At 54.1% G+C, this 18,916-nt stretch overlaps 1 protein-coding gene across 1 annotated transcript in view; it reads left to right on the top strand.

Moving 5' to 3' along the window:
• CSMD1 (CUB and Sushi multiple domains 1) overlaps positions 1–18,916 on the top strand; it is an 858,055-nt gene that overhangs the window by 546,105 nt on the left and 293,034 nt on the right. Inside the window, exon 6 of the mRNA XM_059685840.1 lies at positions 11,066–11,178. Coding sequence (XP_059541823.1) covers positions 11,066–11,178 — 113 coding nt within the window. The remainder of the gene's footprint in view (positions 1–11,065; positions 11,179–18,916) is intronic.

The following is an 18,916-nucleotide window of genomic DNA, read 5'->3' as shown; positions in this document are numbered from 1 at the left end:
GTTCGATTCCTGCCCCCTGTTGAGGTGTGTGCAGGAGGCAACCAGTCTATGTGTGTCTCTCTGTCTCTCCCCCTCCCTGACACTCTCTATAAAATAAATAAATAAATAAGTAAATAAATGAAGGGGAAAATACCCTCAGGAGAGGATTACAAAAAGAAAGTAAGAAAACTGGACTTCATGGCCCTGGCTGGCGTGTCCCAGTGGTTAGAACGCCATCCTTTGCTCAGGAGGGTCTCAGGTTCAATTCCTGGTCAAGGACACATACTTGGGTTGTAGGTTCCATCCCTGGCCCCAGTCGGGGCATGTTTAGGAGTCAGTGAGTCTGTGTGTCTCCTCACATCGATGCTTCTCTCCTTCTCTCGCCCTCCCTCCCTTCCACCCACTCTCTCTAAAAATCAATGGAAAGATCAGGTGAGGATTAATAAAAACAAACAAAAACGCTGGCGCTGATACTGACTCAGGGCGCAGTTCTGAACCACGGAAGCTGAGAGCGCCTTGTCCACTGAGTCAGCGGCGTCTGCCCTGTGCGTGGAGACGGGGGTCAGGAGGGACCAGGCGGCCCCTTGCTTGTTGGTGACCCCAGAACAGTCTCCCGGAGCCACTGTGCCCCGTGGGCTTGCCTGCGGGATGGGCACTGGCTGCCTCCTCCTTGGGGTGTTTCTGAGGGAGAATGGAGGCAGTTCTGAGGGGATGGCCCTGGTGGCTGGCACAGGAGAGGCGAGCGCGGCCCCTCCCAGCTCCGGGCTATCATTTTCTTATCCAGACGGTACCACTTCATATCAGATGAGCCTCCTGATTTATTACCAGGCGGTAAAGCAAAAGGATTTCAAATGGTACCAAGGATGCTTTTCAAACCGTGGATGGGGGAGGTGTGAATACCAGATGCATCTTTGCATTTGGAGAAGGAGCTTGGAGTTCACGTTTTTGGTAAAAAATAAGATTTTTCAGTTTTTCGATATGCAGAGTTTCGGAAAATATAAACCTTCAAAATATTCAAGAGCATCCTGAGCAGCTATTTCCTGTTCTCTGTTGGATACATCCCCACACGTGACCACGCCACACTCCTGGTCACCGGCCTTGCGTCTGAATGAGCATGAGGGCAGCTCAGGGTAACAGTCCAGGAATTTCGCTATCATCTCTGTTCTGCACACATGCAGGTTCACCTTGGGCTCGTTTCCTTGTGTCTCCCTCTCATCATGACATTGTAGAGTCTAGAATATTAACCCCGTCGTCATCTGTATTTCATTGAAGCACCAACTTATTCACCAACACAGTTGCTTTGGGAGAGCTGAGCGTAATTCACTGCTAGGTTGCATGGCTCCTTTAGTTCAGTAAATTTATGTCGAGTATGGAATAAAGTCAGTGAACAGTATAAGAAGATTATTTTAAGACTCAGAAAGTCCTGAAAGAATGACAGTTTAGACAGCGCTGCCCTGTGTCCTCGCAGGTATGCATCCATGGCAGGCCCTCTGGGGGCCATTACGGTGCATGGCTATGTGGCTGCTGTAAATGGTGAGCACTTTGGAAACCAACAGGCAACTCGGGCCTTTCAGAGCTCAAAACAGGCAGCGCCCTGGCTTTTCCTCTCCTGGTAGCAAGTTCGTGGTCACTTCTGCTCAAATACGTCACCAAAAAAATGGAGGAAAATATCTTATTTCTCTGAAAACCAGATTGAGGGAGTCTTTAGCATTTGGAGGAGAATAGGGATGGTCATGTGTGATAAAGCCTTGATCACGCTTTGTTGGTGTCTGCAGTTACATGGTCCCCAAAATAGTGCCACGAACCCAGTTGTGCTCCGAGAACCAGCATCTTAGATGCTCCTCCTGAGGGTGGGTCTTCTGCCCACCCTCCCTCCGATGCCCCAGCAGCACCACTCTCAGCCACAGAGCCACCACAAATCACAGGCGTCTACTCAGTCAGGATGTGCTCAGGGTATGAAACAAGGCAGCCAAACCCCATCACAGATAGTTACATCCCTATCTACCTATCTACCCAACTACCCATCCACCTACCTACCCATCTACCCATCTACCCACCTATCCACCTAACTATCTACCCATCTAGCTATCTACCTATCTACCCATCTACCCATCTACTTATTTACCCATCTACCTATCTATCCATCTACCTATCTACCCACCTACCCATCCACCTATCTATCTATCATCTATCTACCCATCTACCTATCTACCCATCTATCTACCATCTATCTATCATCTGTCTACCTACCTATCTACCCACCTACCCATCCACCTATCTGTCATCTATCTATATGCCCATCTATTTATCTATCTACCTACCTACCTATCCATCTACCCATCTACCTATCTACCTAAATACCTATCTACCCATCCACCTATCTATTATCTATCTACCTATCTATCTACACTACCTATCTACCCACCTACCCATCTACCCATCCACCTATCTATCATCTATCAATCTATCATCTATCTATCTACCTATCTATCTGTCTACCTATCTGCCTATCTACCCATCTATCTATATACCTACCTATCTACCCATATACTTATCTATCCTTCTACCTGTCTACCTAGCTACCCATCTATCATCTACCTTCCTATCTACCTATCTACCCATCTATCATCTATCTACCTACCTTCCTATCTTCCTATCTACCTATCTACCCATCTACCTATCTACCCGTCTATCTATCATCTATCTACCTACCTATCTTCCTATCTTTCTATCTACCTATCTACATACTGGATTCTCACAGATGCTGAGGAGAGGACGATGCATGGCTGGGGACTAGCAGCCCCAGGCCTGGAGCTGCAGGAGGAAGGGGAGGCAGGAGAGGGGGCAGGACACGTGGCTGTGCTCTGTCCTGCACCTGTCACCTCAGGAAGGGGGCTGAGGGAGGCGGGCATGCCTGGCAGGGTCTTACAGAAGGTGCAGGTGGGGTGGTGGCCAGGTCCCAGGAGGACTCCGGGTCAGGTGAGGCACCTTGAAGTGAGTGGACATGGAAAGCTGTCGGGTTGGCGTTGTTGGTTTTCTTTCTTTCTTTCACCCTCCCGTCACAGAATGTTCTCCGGAGCTGGTATTGGCATATGCTGCCTAATTAGAGAGAGGCAATAACAGACAGACATCCGTTCAGATGTTTACTTGCTGAAAGTTAAGGTATGATGCAGTAGACATGTCCGAGTCAGAAACAGAGCAAGATTTATCAGCCTCTAAGGGGAGACTGGCCACTTCCCTGCTCCTGTGAAATTAGATGATGTGCATGTGTGTAGTATGTGTGTATCTATGCATCTATCACCCATCTGTCTATTATCTATCAACTTTGTACCTAGCTACTTATGTGCCTACCTATCTTCCTATCTACCTATTTATCTATCTTCCTATCTACCTACCTATTTATCCATCTATCCATCTATTCCCCTATCCATCTACCTATTTTCCTATTGACCTATCTTCCTATCTATCTATCTATCTATCTATCTATCTATCTATCTATCTATCCATCTATCTACCTATCAGACGATCTACCTATCTACCTATATTCCTATCTGCCTTTCCATCTATCTGTCTACCATCACCTACCTATAATCAAGTGGTGACAGCTTCCTTGGAGGAGAAAGAAGGAGAAGAGGTTGGTGATCACAGGATATCGATACTACAGTTTCAGTGAGTCTCAAACCATGTCCCAAAGGAGAAATGGAGCCCCTTTGGGAATATCTGGAACTCCCAGCAGTGGGTGTAGCGATTTCAAAGGCCCAGGTGTGTTCCAGCCATAATGAGAACCCAGTGTGCCTGGAGCTGGGTGCTGAGCAGCTGGTGGCAGGGACGGGCCCCCAGGACAGGCGTGGGGTGTCGGGTTCCTGCAGAAACCTTCAGAGTTGAGCTCCACTCTCGGGGAGATGGGAATTCACTGTGGAGCTTTGTGCAGAGACGTCTTCTAACTTACGATTTCAACAAACCCTCCTGGTGCTGTGCTGGGAATACTGTGTTAGCAGCAAGGAGGCAATGATAGCAGCGAGGAGGCCGGGGAGCATTGCAGAGGAGGCCCTGCGGTGCTGGGAAACGGTCAGGTGTGATCTGTGTTGCAGGCGGAACCCAGAGGATGTGCTGATTGATAGCGTGTGTGGAGTGTGAGGAGGAGGAAGGCAGAGGAGGAGAATGGGACGGGGCGCACCTGTATGGAGACCGGCATTCAGGAGATGGGCTGGTTCTAGCGCTGCTGGACGCTGAAGGCAGCGCTGGGGAGGACTCGGGTCTGTGGGCTGGAGTTCTGGGCAGAGGGCCAGGCTGGCCACACAGGTGGGCATCGTCAGGGGACAGGTGCCATGTAATGCACGGCCCAGATGATCTCTCTGAGAGGGTGCGGAGAGGGGGAGAGGCCCAAGGAGCCCGGGCTGGTACTGCCCTGCTCCTGGCAGAGCCACCGGCCACGTGGTGGTGTTAACACGCAGGGCGTTCTGTGGATTTCAGGAAGAGCGAGGAAAGAAAGCCAGTGGACGCACAGGCATAGTCATCGGATGCTATGCTTCACTGTTTAGGAAACAGAACCGGATTCACCAAGACTGTGCTGTGCTGGCCCCTCCCAGCCCCTACGACTCCTCAGAACCACACTGTGACCAGCTCCGGGTCGGGAAGCAGGTGAAGGCGCCTTCGTGCCCAGGCTGGTGTGGCTCAGTTGGGCATCAGAAGGTGGAGTGTTAGATTCCCAGTAGGGGGCGTGCAGGAGGCAGCCAGTCGATGTTTCTCTTTCATGTATGTTTTTCTCTTTCTCTCTCCCTCTCCCTCTTTCTCTAAAATCTTTTTTTTTTTTTTTTTAAATAAAGACGCCTCCTTGTCAAAGTTCTTGCTTTTCTTCTGCGGATCCTATTGGGCACATCACTCATGACCTCAACCAAGGTCCTTTTCATGACGCCCATGGGTGTGGCGCTTGCTCTTCTGTCCCAGAGGGTGGTGGCTCGGTTGTGCGCACAGAGGCAGGTGCCGGCCCGCCTGTGCGCTGAGCTCTGTCTGCTGGGAGGCAGGCACCCTCAGGGCATGGCTCCCGCCTGGACTCCTCTGATCTTATGTGTTTTCCCTTTGCTGAAAGGCTTCTGTGTTTCATGTAAATTTTGAACATCTCTTGCAATTTTTTTTAAAATATATATATATTTTATTGATTTCAAAGAGGAAGGGAGAGGGAGAGATAGAGACACCAGTGATTAGAGAGAATCATGGATCGGCGGCCTCCTGCACGCCCCACACCAGGGATGGAGCCCACAACCCGGGCCTGTGCCCCGACCGGGACCCGAGCCATGACCTCCTGGTTTATAGGTTGATGCTCAACCACTGAGCCACACCAGCTGGGCTCTCGCAGTGTTCTCTGTAAACCTCCCGGAATCCCCGTTGGGACTTGTGTTGTGTGTGATGAAGGAACACTGGTTTACAAATGGGCCCTGAATCACCCGTCCTGCCCTGACTGGAATCGTAGGTACAAACCGCTCAGCAAAACATCAGCCCAATCCGCAGGAATCAAGACGTTATTCTCTTTAACCTCAGCCCGGGGCAAACTGACTTCCTTCAGTAATCTCCAGCGACATGTCCCCTAGTTCAAAACGGAGAGTGAGGATTCGAGAGATTGGGAGCTGAAGACTGACTTGGCGAGAGCGGAGGAACGGGCACTCTGGCACTAAGAGGGGCAGGAAGGGTCCGCACAGCTTCACGGCTGCAGCAGCATCTATGTATTTATCCAAACCCTGCCTCGGCCCGTGAGCAGCTGGACCGGAGGCTGCGCCGGCCTGTGCAGCTCCGGCAACGGGCAGCAGGCAGCAGCCGACAGCAGGCGGCGGCCCCGTCTCTCACAAGGTCGGGTTTTGGATCCCGGGGAGGGGACAGACATCCGCACGGCCGGCCCTGTTATAAAACCTGGGGCATGCTGCTGACACCCAGAGGCCGCGAGGACGCCAGAGGTGGATGCTGACAGAGGGAATCTGAGAATTCATGCGGAAGGTGGCATTTCACCTCCTATTGACGGATAAGACACAGAGGGGAGTGAGGTTGCGGGGTCAGGTGAGGCCAGGGATGGAAGGGCTCAGGTGACATCCGAAGGCGGTAAATTTATTCTGTGTCGCAGAGGAGACGAAGGGTGAGTATTTTTGGACACGAGGAGGCATGCGTCCACCTGGACTTTGGAAAACAGCCAGAGCGTGAGAGTTCCAGGCAGTGCGGCGGAGACCCGCCTGCAGAGTAAGAACACTCAGAAACCACCGATCCGGCGTCCATCCAGGCGCAGGCCCCTGCGAGCCCTGCCACCTCTTACCGAACCTCACAGGTCCCCAGCCCTTAGCATCAAAGTAAAATACTAAATGAGCCCGGCCGGCGAGGCTGAGTGGTTGAGCATCAACCTATGAACGAGGAGGTCAGGGTTTGATTCCTCATCAGGGCACAGGCCTGGGTTGTGGGCTCGGTCCCCAGTGTGGGGCGTGCAGGAGGCAGCTGATTCATGATTCTCTCTTATCGCTGATGCTTCTCTCTCTCCCTCTCCCTTCCTCTCTGAAATCAATAAAAATATATTTTTAAAAATACGAATTGGCCTGTGGGAACCATTGAATGATTAAGTTATGACAGGGCTGGCACTTGGGTAGGACTCACTCTGGGTGAGCATCCATTTCCCATTTTCCTCCTCCTCCTCCTCATCATCATCTGTTTAGAGTGAAAGATGAATTAAGGTGCTACTGCTTTCATCCAGCAAACAAATAAGACCGAGATCTAACAAATCTGCCTGAGTATTGACAGTGGACGCAGTCTGTCTTCGCTAAAATTATGTAAGGCGCGTCCCGTAGGTGCCCCATTTCACACGGAGGGTCAGACTGATGGCGCTTGGAGACGCGCTGCAAGGGGCCTCCTGCCCACACCTGTGTCCAGGGCCAGGTGCCGTGACGGGTGACGGGGACCTGGGTCTGCAGCAGCTGCGGTCTCCAGATGTGCCTCAGGTTCCGATGGTTGTGTCACAGCTGCACCTGGGCAGCATCAGAATCAGAAAGGTCCCCCCCCACCCCGTCCCAGACGGGCAGACAGCAGGTGTGGCGCCTGTGGCGAGCTGGTCGCGGACGGTGCAGGTCATTGCATCATTGCGCCAAGTGATGGAAGACATTTGTTACGACAAAAGCTGACTCATTTCCGGACCTTGAATGGGGCTGGGCTGAGCTGAGCTCACCTGGGGACTAAGGGAGAAGGTGGGGTTCACCGTGTCTGAGAGAATGTGTTTCTGAAGTCATGGCACAGAGAAAGCGATCGACCGTGAGGAAGCCCAGGTCCTTCTGCTCTGTTTTTAAAGTTCGTCTCGGAGCATCGACTGTGTGTGTGTTTATTACAGAAATCTGTTTGCGTTGTCTTCTTTAATAATCAAAAAGCAGATGGGTGCTCAGCCATGCCTGGTGCGGACTGGGTCCCCTGCACCAGGAGGCTCAGTCCCTGTGTTCCCTGGGGACACACCTCGGGCGCTGTCCTCGCCGCTGGTGCTGAAACCAGCAGCCGGGTTGTCGCAGGCTCCGGATTAGACACACCCTGAGGACTCTTTCCCAGCCTCCGACTCTGAGACACACTGTTGGCTGCACCCAGATTGTTCCTCCCTGAGATGACCTGTGAGCACCTGGCCCAGGTCCCTCCCGCCTGAGAGGAGCCCCAGGGCTCTCCTGCAGGTCGCGGAGAGAGAAGATGCTGGAGGCTGAGGCTGCCTTCTCGGCCTCCTTCCTCCCGGATGGAGAGGCCTGGCTTGGAGGACTTCCCTGAGCAATGCTGTCAGGGCTGCCTCTGGACTGTCTCATCCGATTGCTGGTCTGTCCGAGCCATTTCCAGGCTCTGTTCCCCGCGATTCCCTGACGTCGGGTCCTTAAGCTTCAGAGGACGGGATCTGTCACCTTCCCTCCAAGGGGTCCCCTGCGCGACCTTTAGGTCCAGCCCAGTTTGCTGAGTTCCGGGCATGGCTGGGACCCACACTCAATCCCGCTGGTCCGCCTTTGTGTCTGTAGGGTCCACGGTCCTGCTCCGGCCCGGTCCCTGGCACGACCCATTCTCACTGTCCAAGGGCATCCCGCTCACCGTTCGGGCTCCATGGACGGCAGATCCCAGCCACTTGGCATTCACACTCACCAGTGTTTCCACTGGTGGGAAATCGCATCCACGAAGAGATCGGGTGGCCTTTCTTAACCGTCCAACCTTGTCTAGTCTCAGGGCTCGCTGATGCTCCGTGGATCACACTGGGAGCAAAGCATCATGGGGCCAGGATGCTTAATTCTACCGAGATGCTCACACGAGGAAGCTCTTTGGAGGGACATCATGCGGGAAGCATTTACACAGGCAAACTGAGTCCCGGGGCTCTGATGGAGGCGCCCCACAACACAGTCATGGGAGCACGAACTTGTAAGTCGGTCGAGGGGGCACCGGAGTCCTGTGTCTTGGTTTTGTCTGGAACGGGCACTGAGAGGGGAAGGCAGGAGCGGTTGGCCGCAGCAGGCTGCGTCTTCACTCCCCCGCCTCTTCTAGGGAGGTGACAGAGCGACGGGTGTTTACAGGAGGGAGGGTTTGTCATGGGCGCCCCCAACCGCAACCACTGCTCTCCAACGGCACCCCTGTCCCATCTCGGCCGACCTCTCACGGCTCAGCTCCCCCATTGCCTGCTGGGTCTCCGCCTGCGGAACCCCTGTGGGCGCCGACAGGGGCCTGGATTCCCCTTTGGAGACACTTGTCCGGCGAGTCTCTAGCCCGCGGGCAGTCTGCTCGGTTAGGCCGGAGCACTTGGTGCTCAAGGCGGCCGCTCCGTGTCAGGACGGTGCCCGGCGCTTGGTGTCGACTGGGTGGCACTGTGCGTATGGGGTGGATGTCCGAGCTGCAGAGCGGGTGTGAGTGGAGTGGGCAGGGAGCTGAGGCATGAGAGGGGCTTTCTGGTCTCCATCGTTCAGGACGTTTAAGGACAAGGAGCACCCAGGGTTTATGGCGATTTCCTAAACACGGGAGAAGTCGGCCTCATTGTCAGGAAGCGTTCCAGTGCAGCTCTCCCCAGCGTGGCGGGCGTTTCTAAACACAGTTTGGAAAATGGTCTCGGCAAGTTGACTCAGTAGCTCCCAGTTCCATAAGCAAGTGCATGGGCAGGGATGTTTCCAGAAGGTGTGCTCCGCCTGACACTCCCAGTGAGATAGGGAGGCTGAGCGAGGTCCGGAGAAGGGGGGGTCACGGGTGGTGTACACAGACCCTGAGGGGACGCAGGGCTGTGGGAGGGGCTGGAACGGACTGGCCTGCCGTTTTGGCCCATGGAGGTCATCTTAGCGGAAGTGCCGTGAGCCCGGTGCCCAATTCCACCGCTGCCAGAAGGAAACTCTTGCTGAACCAGGAAACAAACTGGCCTGGATTCACGCGCTTCACTGGGCAGACTCAGGAAATGCAAGAGGGAATAGGGTCCCCTTTGCGCCTCCACGGGAGTCTGGGTTCCCGCTGCCCGCCCAGCGACATGGGGCTCCCGACCCAGTTTGAGGGGCTCCAGAAATGAACCACGTCTGAGGCCCCCCTTTCCAGCCAGTTACTGAGACGTGTCTTTCCCTCACCTGCCTCCTTTCCTTTCAGTCCAAATGCCTCTGATTAGCCTGATTTCACCAGTTCATTGTCCTTGGTGTCTATACTTTGATTATTTAAATAGTCAGTTAGTTTGGCTCAGTGGATAGAGCATCGGCCTGTAGACAGAACGGTCCTGGGTTCAATTCTGGTCGGGGCACATGCCCGGGTTGCAAGCTCGATCCCTGAGAGTGGGCGTGCAGGACAGCCAATCCATGATTCTCTCTCATCATTGATGCTTCTCTCTTTCTCCCTCTCTGAAATCAATGAAATGTATATTTTAAATAATAATAAATAGTCAGTGTCTTGTGCGCAAACAGGCCCAGATTCCGGTCCCGTATTTCCTCTTTTCTCTCTAAAATGGTCTGCGTCTTGCTCATGCTCGATTCCTGTCCATTCTCCACTGTGGCCTGTGGCAGCTCTCGCTGCCAAAGCCGTTTCCGAAAACCAGGGCCCAGACTCAAGGCCGCGCAGCGAGGACCGTGGAGGCGCCAGGCCCTCTGCTCCCCGCACCTCCCTTCTTCTGCCTCCTCCTCCTACCTTTGAGGTTCGTTCTGATTACATCGGGCCCTCTGATAAACAGGGCAATCTCTCCATCACAAGATCTGTGACTTGGTCACACCTCCAGGAGGCCTTTTCCACATGAGGTGACGTCACCGCAGGTTCTGAGAGGAGGCCGGACACTTCCATGGGAGGAGGCATTTCCATGAAGGTGTTCAGTGATTCTAAAAATATATATATATGTACACAGCACACGGCACACGGCATACCGAACACTGCACACAGCAAACGCCTCATGGCACACGGCACATGGCGCACAGTGCCCTTGGCTCCCGGGAGGCACGGACCCCCAGTGCCCACAGGTCCGCCGGCGGGAGGTAACCCCTGGCTTGGCGCTGACAGCCGGGCCGCACCGGGGAGTGGGCTGGTCTTCCGTCAGCGTCACCGGGAAGGACCGGCCTGATGTTTGAGAGGCCGTCCTGTTGAAGCTGCTGCTTTCCCCAGACTCGCCGTTCTTCCAGGTCGCAGCTCCTGGCCCGTTCTCGTCATCTCAGACACGCCCGTCCTCACGTGTGGAGGGGCCGAGTCCTGATTGTGCAGAAGGCGCTGCGCCCACCGCGTGCTGTCTATCCAGCGCGGAAACCGCTTATTAGAGTCTCCTCCGGCGAAACCCTGGCTGAGGGTTCAGACAGGGAAAGGCCCGTTCTGTCACTTGTCTGTTCTCCCTCAGAGCCCATCACATTGCGGTTCTGGTGAAACAGTAAGACACGGGAGACAGTGTTCTCGCGTCTGTGTCGCTCATAAAGGAGAATCAGTGTCAGGTGTCTGAGAGCCCTCACCCCCCGGGCACACACCTGTGCGTTGGGCGGAGATGAGATACCTGATGGGCCCGGGCTGCACACGCCGCCCAGAGCGAGGGCGTAGCCGGCAGGGGGTTTGGCGCGGTGTGACGTGGGCCGTTGCCCTGTTGGTTGACACGGCATCTCTTCCTCTCTTCCAGGCTCACGGGCATGAACCTGCCCTCCCCCGTCATCAGCAGCAGGAACTGGCTGCGCCTGCACTTCACCTCCGACGGCAACCACCGGCGCAAAGGCTTCAGCGCCCAGTTCCAAGGTAAGAGCCTCCCTCGTGAGAAAGCACGGAAAGGCGGCCAAGGCCTGGCTGGGCCTCCCCTCCCTGAGAGCGGAGGATTCTCCCGCTAAAGACCGGACAGGGGATGTCAGCTTGGGAATTCCTCTGTCTCTTAATGAACCGTTAGCGTGCGAAGTTCTGTGGATGGCAACCAGTGACTTCCTTATAAAGCTTTCCTGCTGCGACGTGCGCTGTCCATTGCTCTTGTTTTGCCGTAACTGTTGCTAAGTTTTGGTGCAGTGATGGCGAACCTTTTGAGCTCGGCGTGTCAGCATTTGGAAAAACCCTAACTTAACTCTGGTGCCGTGTCACATATAGAAATTTTTTGATCTTTGCAACCATAGTAAAACAAAGGCTTATATTTTTGATATTTATTTTATATATTTAAATGACATTTAACAAAGAAAAATCAACCAAAAAAATGAGTTCGCGTGTCATAGGTTCGCCATCACTGTTTTAGTCAGTGAGTACCGATGAGTATTCGTTTTAATTTCTCTACGCCTAACGGGGTAAATCTATGTCCCAGTGACCCGGTGATGTCTTACCCCTGCCCTGAGGCTGGTCTAGCACAGAGTCTGCATGAAAACGCGTAAGTGTGTCATCACGTGGCTCCTACCTCTAAAATATATTCGAAGGACATAAATCCAGTTACCTGATCAGTTACGCGATTCAGTGATTTGCCTATAAATGAACCTCAAAAACTGTAGCGGGTTCTAGGTAGGGTTGATCCTCAAACTTTCTCTCCGTATCCAGTTTCTCGTGTTTGTACCTGTCCAGTGCTGTATCGTTTCCTGTGTGTTTCTAACAACCCATAATCCTCATCAGTGCCTCGAAAAGAATGAAGTCTGGTAAGAGGTCCATTGAAAACAGTTCCACTTTCATTTGCAAATAAAGACTGTGACTGTTCAAAAGTGAGATGGTTTCCCAAGCAACGTTCTCCAGTGTCCCCAAGACACGGCCTGGCTGCCAAAACCGGTTTGGCTCAGTGGATAGAGCGTTGGCCTGCGGACTGGGGGGTCCCGGGTTCGATTCCGGTCAAGGGCATGTGCCTGGGTTGCGGGCACATCTCCAGTGGGGGATGTGCAGGAGGCAGCTGATCGATGTTTCTCTCTCATCGATGTTTCTGACTATCTCTCTCCCTTCCTCTTTGTGAAAAATCAATAAAATATATTTAAAAAAAAAAAAAAGACACGGCCTGGAGAACATCCATTCAGCTGAGGCCACGTTCTCTGACATGAGCCCCAAGGGCACCAGGACCCCCAAACGAGAAAACGATGGGCCGCCCGCCCACCCCAGAGCCTAGTGGGTCAGAAGGCCGGACGATTGGTAAGCGGCTTCCGTGAAAGGCAGAGCACCAGCCAGTCGTGCCGGCCCCCCGGGGCAGATGGCAGCCCTGCTCCATCGGGTGGGTCTGAATCATGAACCGTAAGGAGAACGCCACCCACCGCCATGCAGCCAGGAAGCTAAGTCTGTGCCCTGGTTTCCCAGCCACGGCCCCCTCTCCTTCCAGGGCCCTGAAGGGTTGACTGGCGCCGACCTGCAGGAAACTGAGGGGAGCAGCCCCCCGACGGCTCAGTGCCTCTGGCCTCTGCACAGGGATCCGGGAAAGGCCCGCAACAGAGCAGCCAACGCACGGAGACTAGACGTGGGGGATGCGAGGGACACGTGGCGACAGAGTGGCCAGAGCGTAACCGTGTCACCAGTGTTTCCAAGGACATATGCAATGACCGTGGTGAGCGGAAACATTTGCACACAAGTCCAAGGAGACAAAAAGGCGCTAATTAGGACGTAATCTACACCTGGCTTCACAGCGATGGCTCCGGAAACCTCTGCAGCTGCCTTGGAAGTTGGACTCAGGACCCCGTTTTGTTGTTGTTTTTCATTAGCACGTGGGCCTCGTTTTCCAGGGGCTCCAGGCCCAAGACCCGGGCGCAGCCGATGAAACATGGAGGAGTGGCTCCGTACTGCCCCCTGGTGTGAGGAACCCAGATGTTAGCGACAAGATAAACTGACCAGCACAGCAGCTCAGAGGCGTGGGGACATGGAACAGACTGAGGAGTCTCCGATGGAAGTCGGGGTGGGGCATGGGGTGGTGCGAGAAGAAATTAACCAGGGAATCAACATGCATATCCGCCTGCCCGTGGACACAGACAGTAGGGTGGTGAGGGCTTGGGGCGGGGTGAGAACCAGGTAGGGGGGGGCAATGGGGGGAAGGGAGGCATTGGTGGTACTTCAACAATAAATATTTTTTTAAAAAAAAAAGAGGAAGGAAACATGCACCAGAAGACCCCCAGGGCCTCCCTGGAGGGTGGCGATTCCGGTGGGAAGGCTGGGCATTGGCCGTCCTGACTCCGAGGGCAGAAGGACCCCGATGAATGGAAGCTTCCGGCGGGTCCCTGCTGAGCCCAGCACAGGCCGGGGGCAGGGGAGGCGGGAGACAGAGCAGTAACTCCTCTGAAGTTCACCTCCAAGACCACGTGGTGCGGGGCTGACAGGTCCCTGCAGCTGCTGTCCTCCAGTGGCCACCGCGGGCATGGGTTTATCCTGGGAGGCCAGTGGGAGGCCTTCTCCCCATAAGGAAAGAACATCGCTCGTCTCTCTCCCACCGGACGCACCCCAGGGAGCCCCCGCTGGCTCTGTGCCTGCATCTCAGGGAAACAAACCAGGAACAAAGTGCCCTTGTGGGCACCTGCACCGTCGCGAACAGGAAAGGCCCAGCGAGGAGCAGCCAGGACGGCACGAGGACGCAGTGACCACAGCAGTGAGCACGCACCGCCTTCCCCAAATGCCGCCCCGTGTCCGTGCCCGTGCTCAGCCCCAGAATCCGAATCCCCGGGCGATGTGGGAGGAGGGCACCTTCTGCAGAAAACACGCCTTTCTCTGCTCACGGTGCGTTTGCAACATCCGGGTCCCATTCACATCCGTGGTCGCACTCAAGGCCAGAACCATTCCATCGGGGTACCATTCACATCCGTGGTCGCTCTCGAGGCCAGAACCATTCCATCGGGGTCCCATTCACATCCGTGGTCGCTCTCGAGGCCAGAACCATTCCATCGGGGTCCCATTCACATCCGTGGTCGCTCTCGAGGCCAGAACCATTCCATTGGGGTCCCATTCACATCCGTGGTCGCTCTCGAGGCCAGAACCATTCCATCGGGGTCCCTTGGAGAAAACAGGATCGCGAATGGGCTGGATTTCTCTGGAACCCTCTGTGGTCCCTGCGCTGCGCACGCCGCCCAGGGCGGCATCTCTCCACCAGAAGTCGCTCTCCATCCAAGACCCCAGTGGCTGCGGAGAAGGTTATCACTTCAAAAGCAAGGAACGCGGTCGTCGCAACGCGGCGCTCTTCTCGGTCAAACAAGCAGCCACCACCATACAAATGTCCTACTTCCCTTCCCTGATGTTTTCAGCTTTTATCTCTACATTCTTTATTCACCGAATCTCACACTTTCTTCCTTGGCTTTTATCTCTCCCGTCACCCAATCACGTTACGGCAAAAGCAGTGGTAAGGTTGATTGACAGGTGCTGCTCCTCAAATACATCCCCTTTCTAAGCAGCACTGGGAGCAAGCGAGGCGGCAGGTGCAGGGCCCGTGGACGTATCTGCAGTATCTGTGCATGTGCTGAGCGCGTGGGCTGAGCGATCCATGTAGGACGCATTATTTTTTTTTTAAATCAGCGGAAAATTGAGCCCATTCTTTCTGTGTTGCCTCCATCATTAATTATCATTAAATAATCACCTTGTTAGTGCCATCTGTCATCTCAACGTGTTGGACGACTACAAGATGGATTTCTGAAGGTGAATTAATCCTGGACAGCGGATGCCTCTTCCCTGTGAAGGAGCCTGCTATGTGCTGAGCTCTGGTTTTACGTACGTTTCCCGGCTGTTTATAAAAACACAGTCTTCACAGATTGCAAGGCCATTGATTCTTGTGGCTGATATATCACTTTGGAAGCGTGTGTCGGAAATTTCCATTTTACAGAGGACACGCTGTCTCATAAATCATGGAAGAGCTTGGCCACGGATTTACATCTCGCGTCGACGCAAATAATTAGCGCTCCTTCCAGGCGATGGTTCTAACGACCATTGATTTCCCCGTTCACTCAAAACGATGGCCTTTCCAGACGATGAAGAGTCCCGGGCTGTTAACATGTGTTTTGGAAAATCAGCAGCTTCGTCTTTTCAGGTGAATTCCTGTTTGGATGTAACGTGTGCGTTCCCTGTGGCCCTTCTCCCTGACACAGGTTCTATGGCCCCTCCTGGGCCACCAGACCTCCCGGTGCTGACGGACCCTGGCTGCCCATTCCCGAGGTGGAGGGCACCCCGCGCCGAGGGGCTGAGCGGGGTCACGGGTCGGAGGATGAGCTGCCTGCAGGCTGTGGCTGCTCCGGTCACACGGCTCTAGGCTCCCATTGGACAAACACCTTTGGCCCCAAATCCTCACCTTCTGCACAGTGTGACCTCAGGCTGGCCGTGTAGCGGGGGTTTCTTAGACCGTCCCCACTTGTCCTGTGGGAGAGGGTGAAGCAGGTGTGATGTGGGTGTGCCTCTCAGGGCAGTCAGACACCGCGAAGGTGAGACTTCCCCCGAAGAGCCGTGTGGTGTGCACCAAGGCAGGACAGAGAACCTGCCTCTATTTCAGGAGCACTTTGCTGACTAGACATTGGGTAGTTTCTTGCTGACGCTGGAACCTGTGTCTGAGGCGGAGTGTGCGATTCCATTCATGAGAGCTGGTGCATCGATGGCTCAACGCCTCACCCAGAGGCCGCCTCGGGGAGCAAATGGACTTCTGAGTTCGTTCCAGGCTTTTAATTCAAAATGCTTTCATGTTGTGGTTTATTCTTAAAGTTTTGTTTAAAATGTTAAGACCTGCCACATCTTCGCCATTGCACATGAACCACTTGCGCTAAGGCCTTCCTTTCTCTCCACATCGCGTGAGTGAGGCTCACGCTGGTGCACCCAGAGCCCACGGCGTGGTCAGTAAAGACAGAAGTGGAGTGGAGTGAGCTGTGGCCGGGCGGCGAGCTGCGCTCTGGGGCTCGAGGAGCACACAGGCTCGGAGGGCATCGTCCGTGTGAAGTGTCGTCCTGCGCTTCCATTGGCTGCTGAGACCGGGGCTCTGGCTCTCGGGTGGCGAGCGCTCAGTGCCCTCCCTCCTCAGCTCGTCTCTGTGACTGGCGGCCGAGCCCTCGGGTCTGCAGACCAGTTAGTTTGCCAGATGCTGGCATTCACCCCGGTGGCAGCGCGGGCGAGTGCAAGCGTCTCCCTGGGCTCCGCACAGTCCAGGAGGCTGTCAGCCACGTTGCCAGCGATTACTCAGGGAAGGGGAGATCACAGGGGGGTGAGGGGGCGGGTGTCTCCTCCCGCCGCTCCTGCCGAGATCGCTCCCCCAGGCGTCCCCCGCACGGGACATCGAGCTCCATCCCAGCTCCATCGCACCCCGAGGCAGCGGTCAGCTCGACAAGGCCCAGGCCATGGCACTTGTTCCCTGGGTCACCACGCTGAACAGCGAGGCACTGCCTCCTGTATGAGTCACCCAACCAATAGCAATAACACATATACGGGGTGTCCCCAAACGCGTTACACACTTCGAATAATTATAAAGGCAGTGTTTATTTTTTTTTTAATTTTTTATTGATTTCAGAGAGGAAGGGAGAGGGAGAGAGAGAAACATCAGTGATGAGAGAGAATCATTGACCGGCTGCCTCCTGCACACCCTCTACTGGGGATCGAGCCTGCAACCAGGGCGTGTGCCCTGACCAGGAATTGAACCCTGATCTCCTGGTTCATAGGTCGATGCTCAACCACTGAGACACACTGGCTGGGCCACAGTGTTTCTTAAAATACATTTCAGTTTCAAAATTGAGCTATCAGCTGTTAAAGTGTGTATACATTTGGGGGACACCTTGCATTAAGAATATGTAAATCAGATACAGCCAGCATACTGTTAGCCTGGGCTGTAGACCAATGATTAATCACCACTGCCACAGCCTTCAGGAGCTCATAATGGAATTAGTGGCTCTCAACATATTTGGGTCAGAGGCTCCATTGAAAATGTAGCAAAAGCTACGAATTCTCTCCATCCATCCTAGACTTCACAGGCATTTTTATGAACTACAGGTTTGCCTGACATCCTGGGGTCACAGTGGGGTTTCAGGTAAAGAATTATGTGTATTTATAGCCACACGGGGTTAGAACGCGCGCTCTTAGCGGTGGGCCGAGGAAGACGCGTGTGTGGAGTGGTGGTGGATACAGCAGGGACAGAGGCGGGTACGGGCACACGGAGGTTTTGACAGGTGTCTGTCGGTGGAGCCGGCGACAGTGTGACGAGGGCAGCGATGGGCCGTGGGTGGATGTGACGCTGAGGAGAAAGGAGAAAATTTACCCTGAAAAGAGCAATCTGGGAGGTGAATTGGAAAATCGCGAGCGCTTGGAAGAGGTGGAATTAGATCTGACATTTGTAGAAGATGATGGAAAAGTGTGTGTGGGCCAGAGTGTGACTGACACGCTAAGGAACTGGAACCGGGCCGTTGGGGACAAGAGGTGGTGGAGAACGCCTAGGCAGGGGAGGCCTCACAGGGGGGCAGCGGGGGCAGAAATCAGCGCGTCGTCGCCACGGATAAATGCCCTACGGAGGGCGCTCTGTTCTTTCAAGGACGGCGACATTCAGAGAGCAGGAGGCCAGGCAGGGCTGGTCCCCCGAGGTGGGGCGGAGACCCTCCTTACTTTTCATTCGGAGGAAGTGTCCTGCCTGCATTATCCGACTACAGTGCACAATTCAGGTTTTAACATAGAGCTACTGCTACAGTCAAACAGTGCTGAGCAGAAATACATCTGCTTTACCGAGAACCGTAAACACGGAAATTGTAGCCCATTTTTAAAAAAATACGTTTTTTTTTATTTTTTTATTTTTTTACAGAGAGGAAGGGAGAGGGATAGAAAGTTAGAAACATTGATGAGAGAGAAACATCGATCAGCTGCCTCTTGCACACCCCTTACCAGGAATGTGCCCGGAACCAAGGTACATGCCCTTGACCGGAATCGAACCTGGGACCCTTCAGTCCACAGGCCAAGGCTCTATCCACTGAGCCAAACCGGTCAGGGCAGCCCATTTTATACACTGAGATTTTGGTACGACCGTTGCCATGTCATGGGAAGTGAACAGTGAAATGTTTGCCTTGAGACTTGGGTGAGAAAACTGAGCCATGGCCCACCTGGTGTGGGCTCAGTGGTTGAACGTCGACCTATGAGGCAGGTGGTCACAATTTGATTCCCAATCAGGGCACATGCCCAGGTTGCAGGTTCCATCCCCAGTACGGGGCGTGCAGGAGGCAGCCGATCAGTGATTCTCATCATTGATGTTTCTATCTCTCTCTCCCTTCCTCTGTCTGAAATCAATAAAAACATATTTTAAAATAATAATAATAAATAAAAACATCTGAAAAAAAGAAAAAAGATGACCTTGAACCAGCCTTAGACACCCTGACTGGTACGCTGTCAGCTCCCAGGAGGTCCCGAGGCCGCGTGCCCTGGGCCAGCACCGGTCTCCTTCCTCCCCCAGCCTCCCGGTGGACTGCCCACCAGCGAGGTTTCCTGCATGAGAGGGGAGACGCTCTCGCTGTGGAGCCACTGCCCTGGGAAGGAGGAAGCGGGTGGTTCGAAGCTGGGTGGGAGCATGTTGCACGCGGGCAATTCAAAATCAACATTTAAGATGGAAATC

This window comes from Myotis daubentonii, chromosome 2 (genome assembly GCF_963259705.1).
Source record: "Myotis daubentonii chromosome 2, mMyoDau2.1, whole genome shotgun sequence".
NCBI lineage: Eukaryota > Metazoa > Chordata > Mammalia > Chiroptera > Vespertilionidae > Myotis > Myotis daubentonii.
Note: the sequence above shows the minus strand (reverse complement) of the source record. Positions and strands in the feature narration are given on the sequence as shown.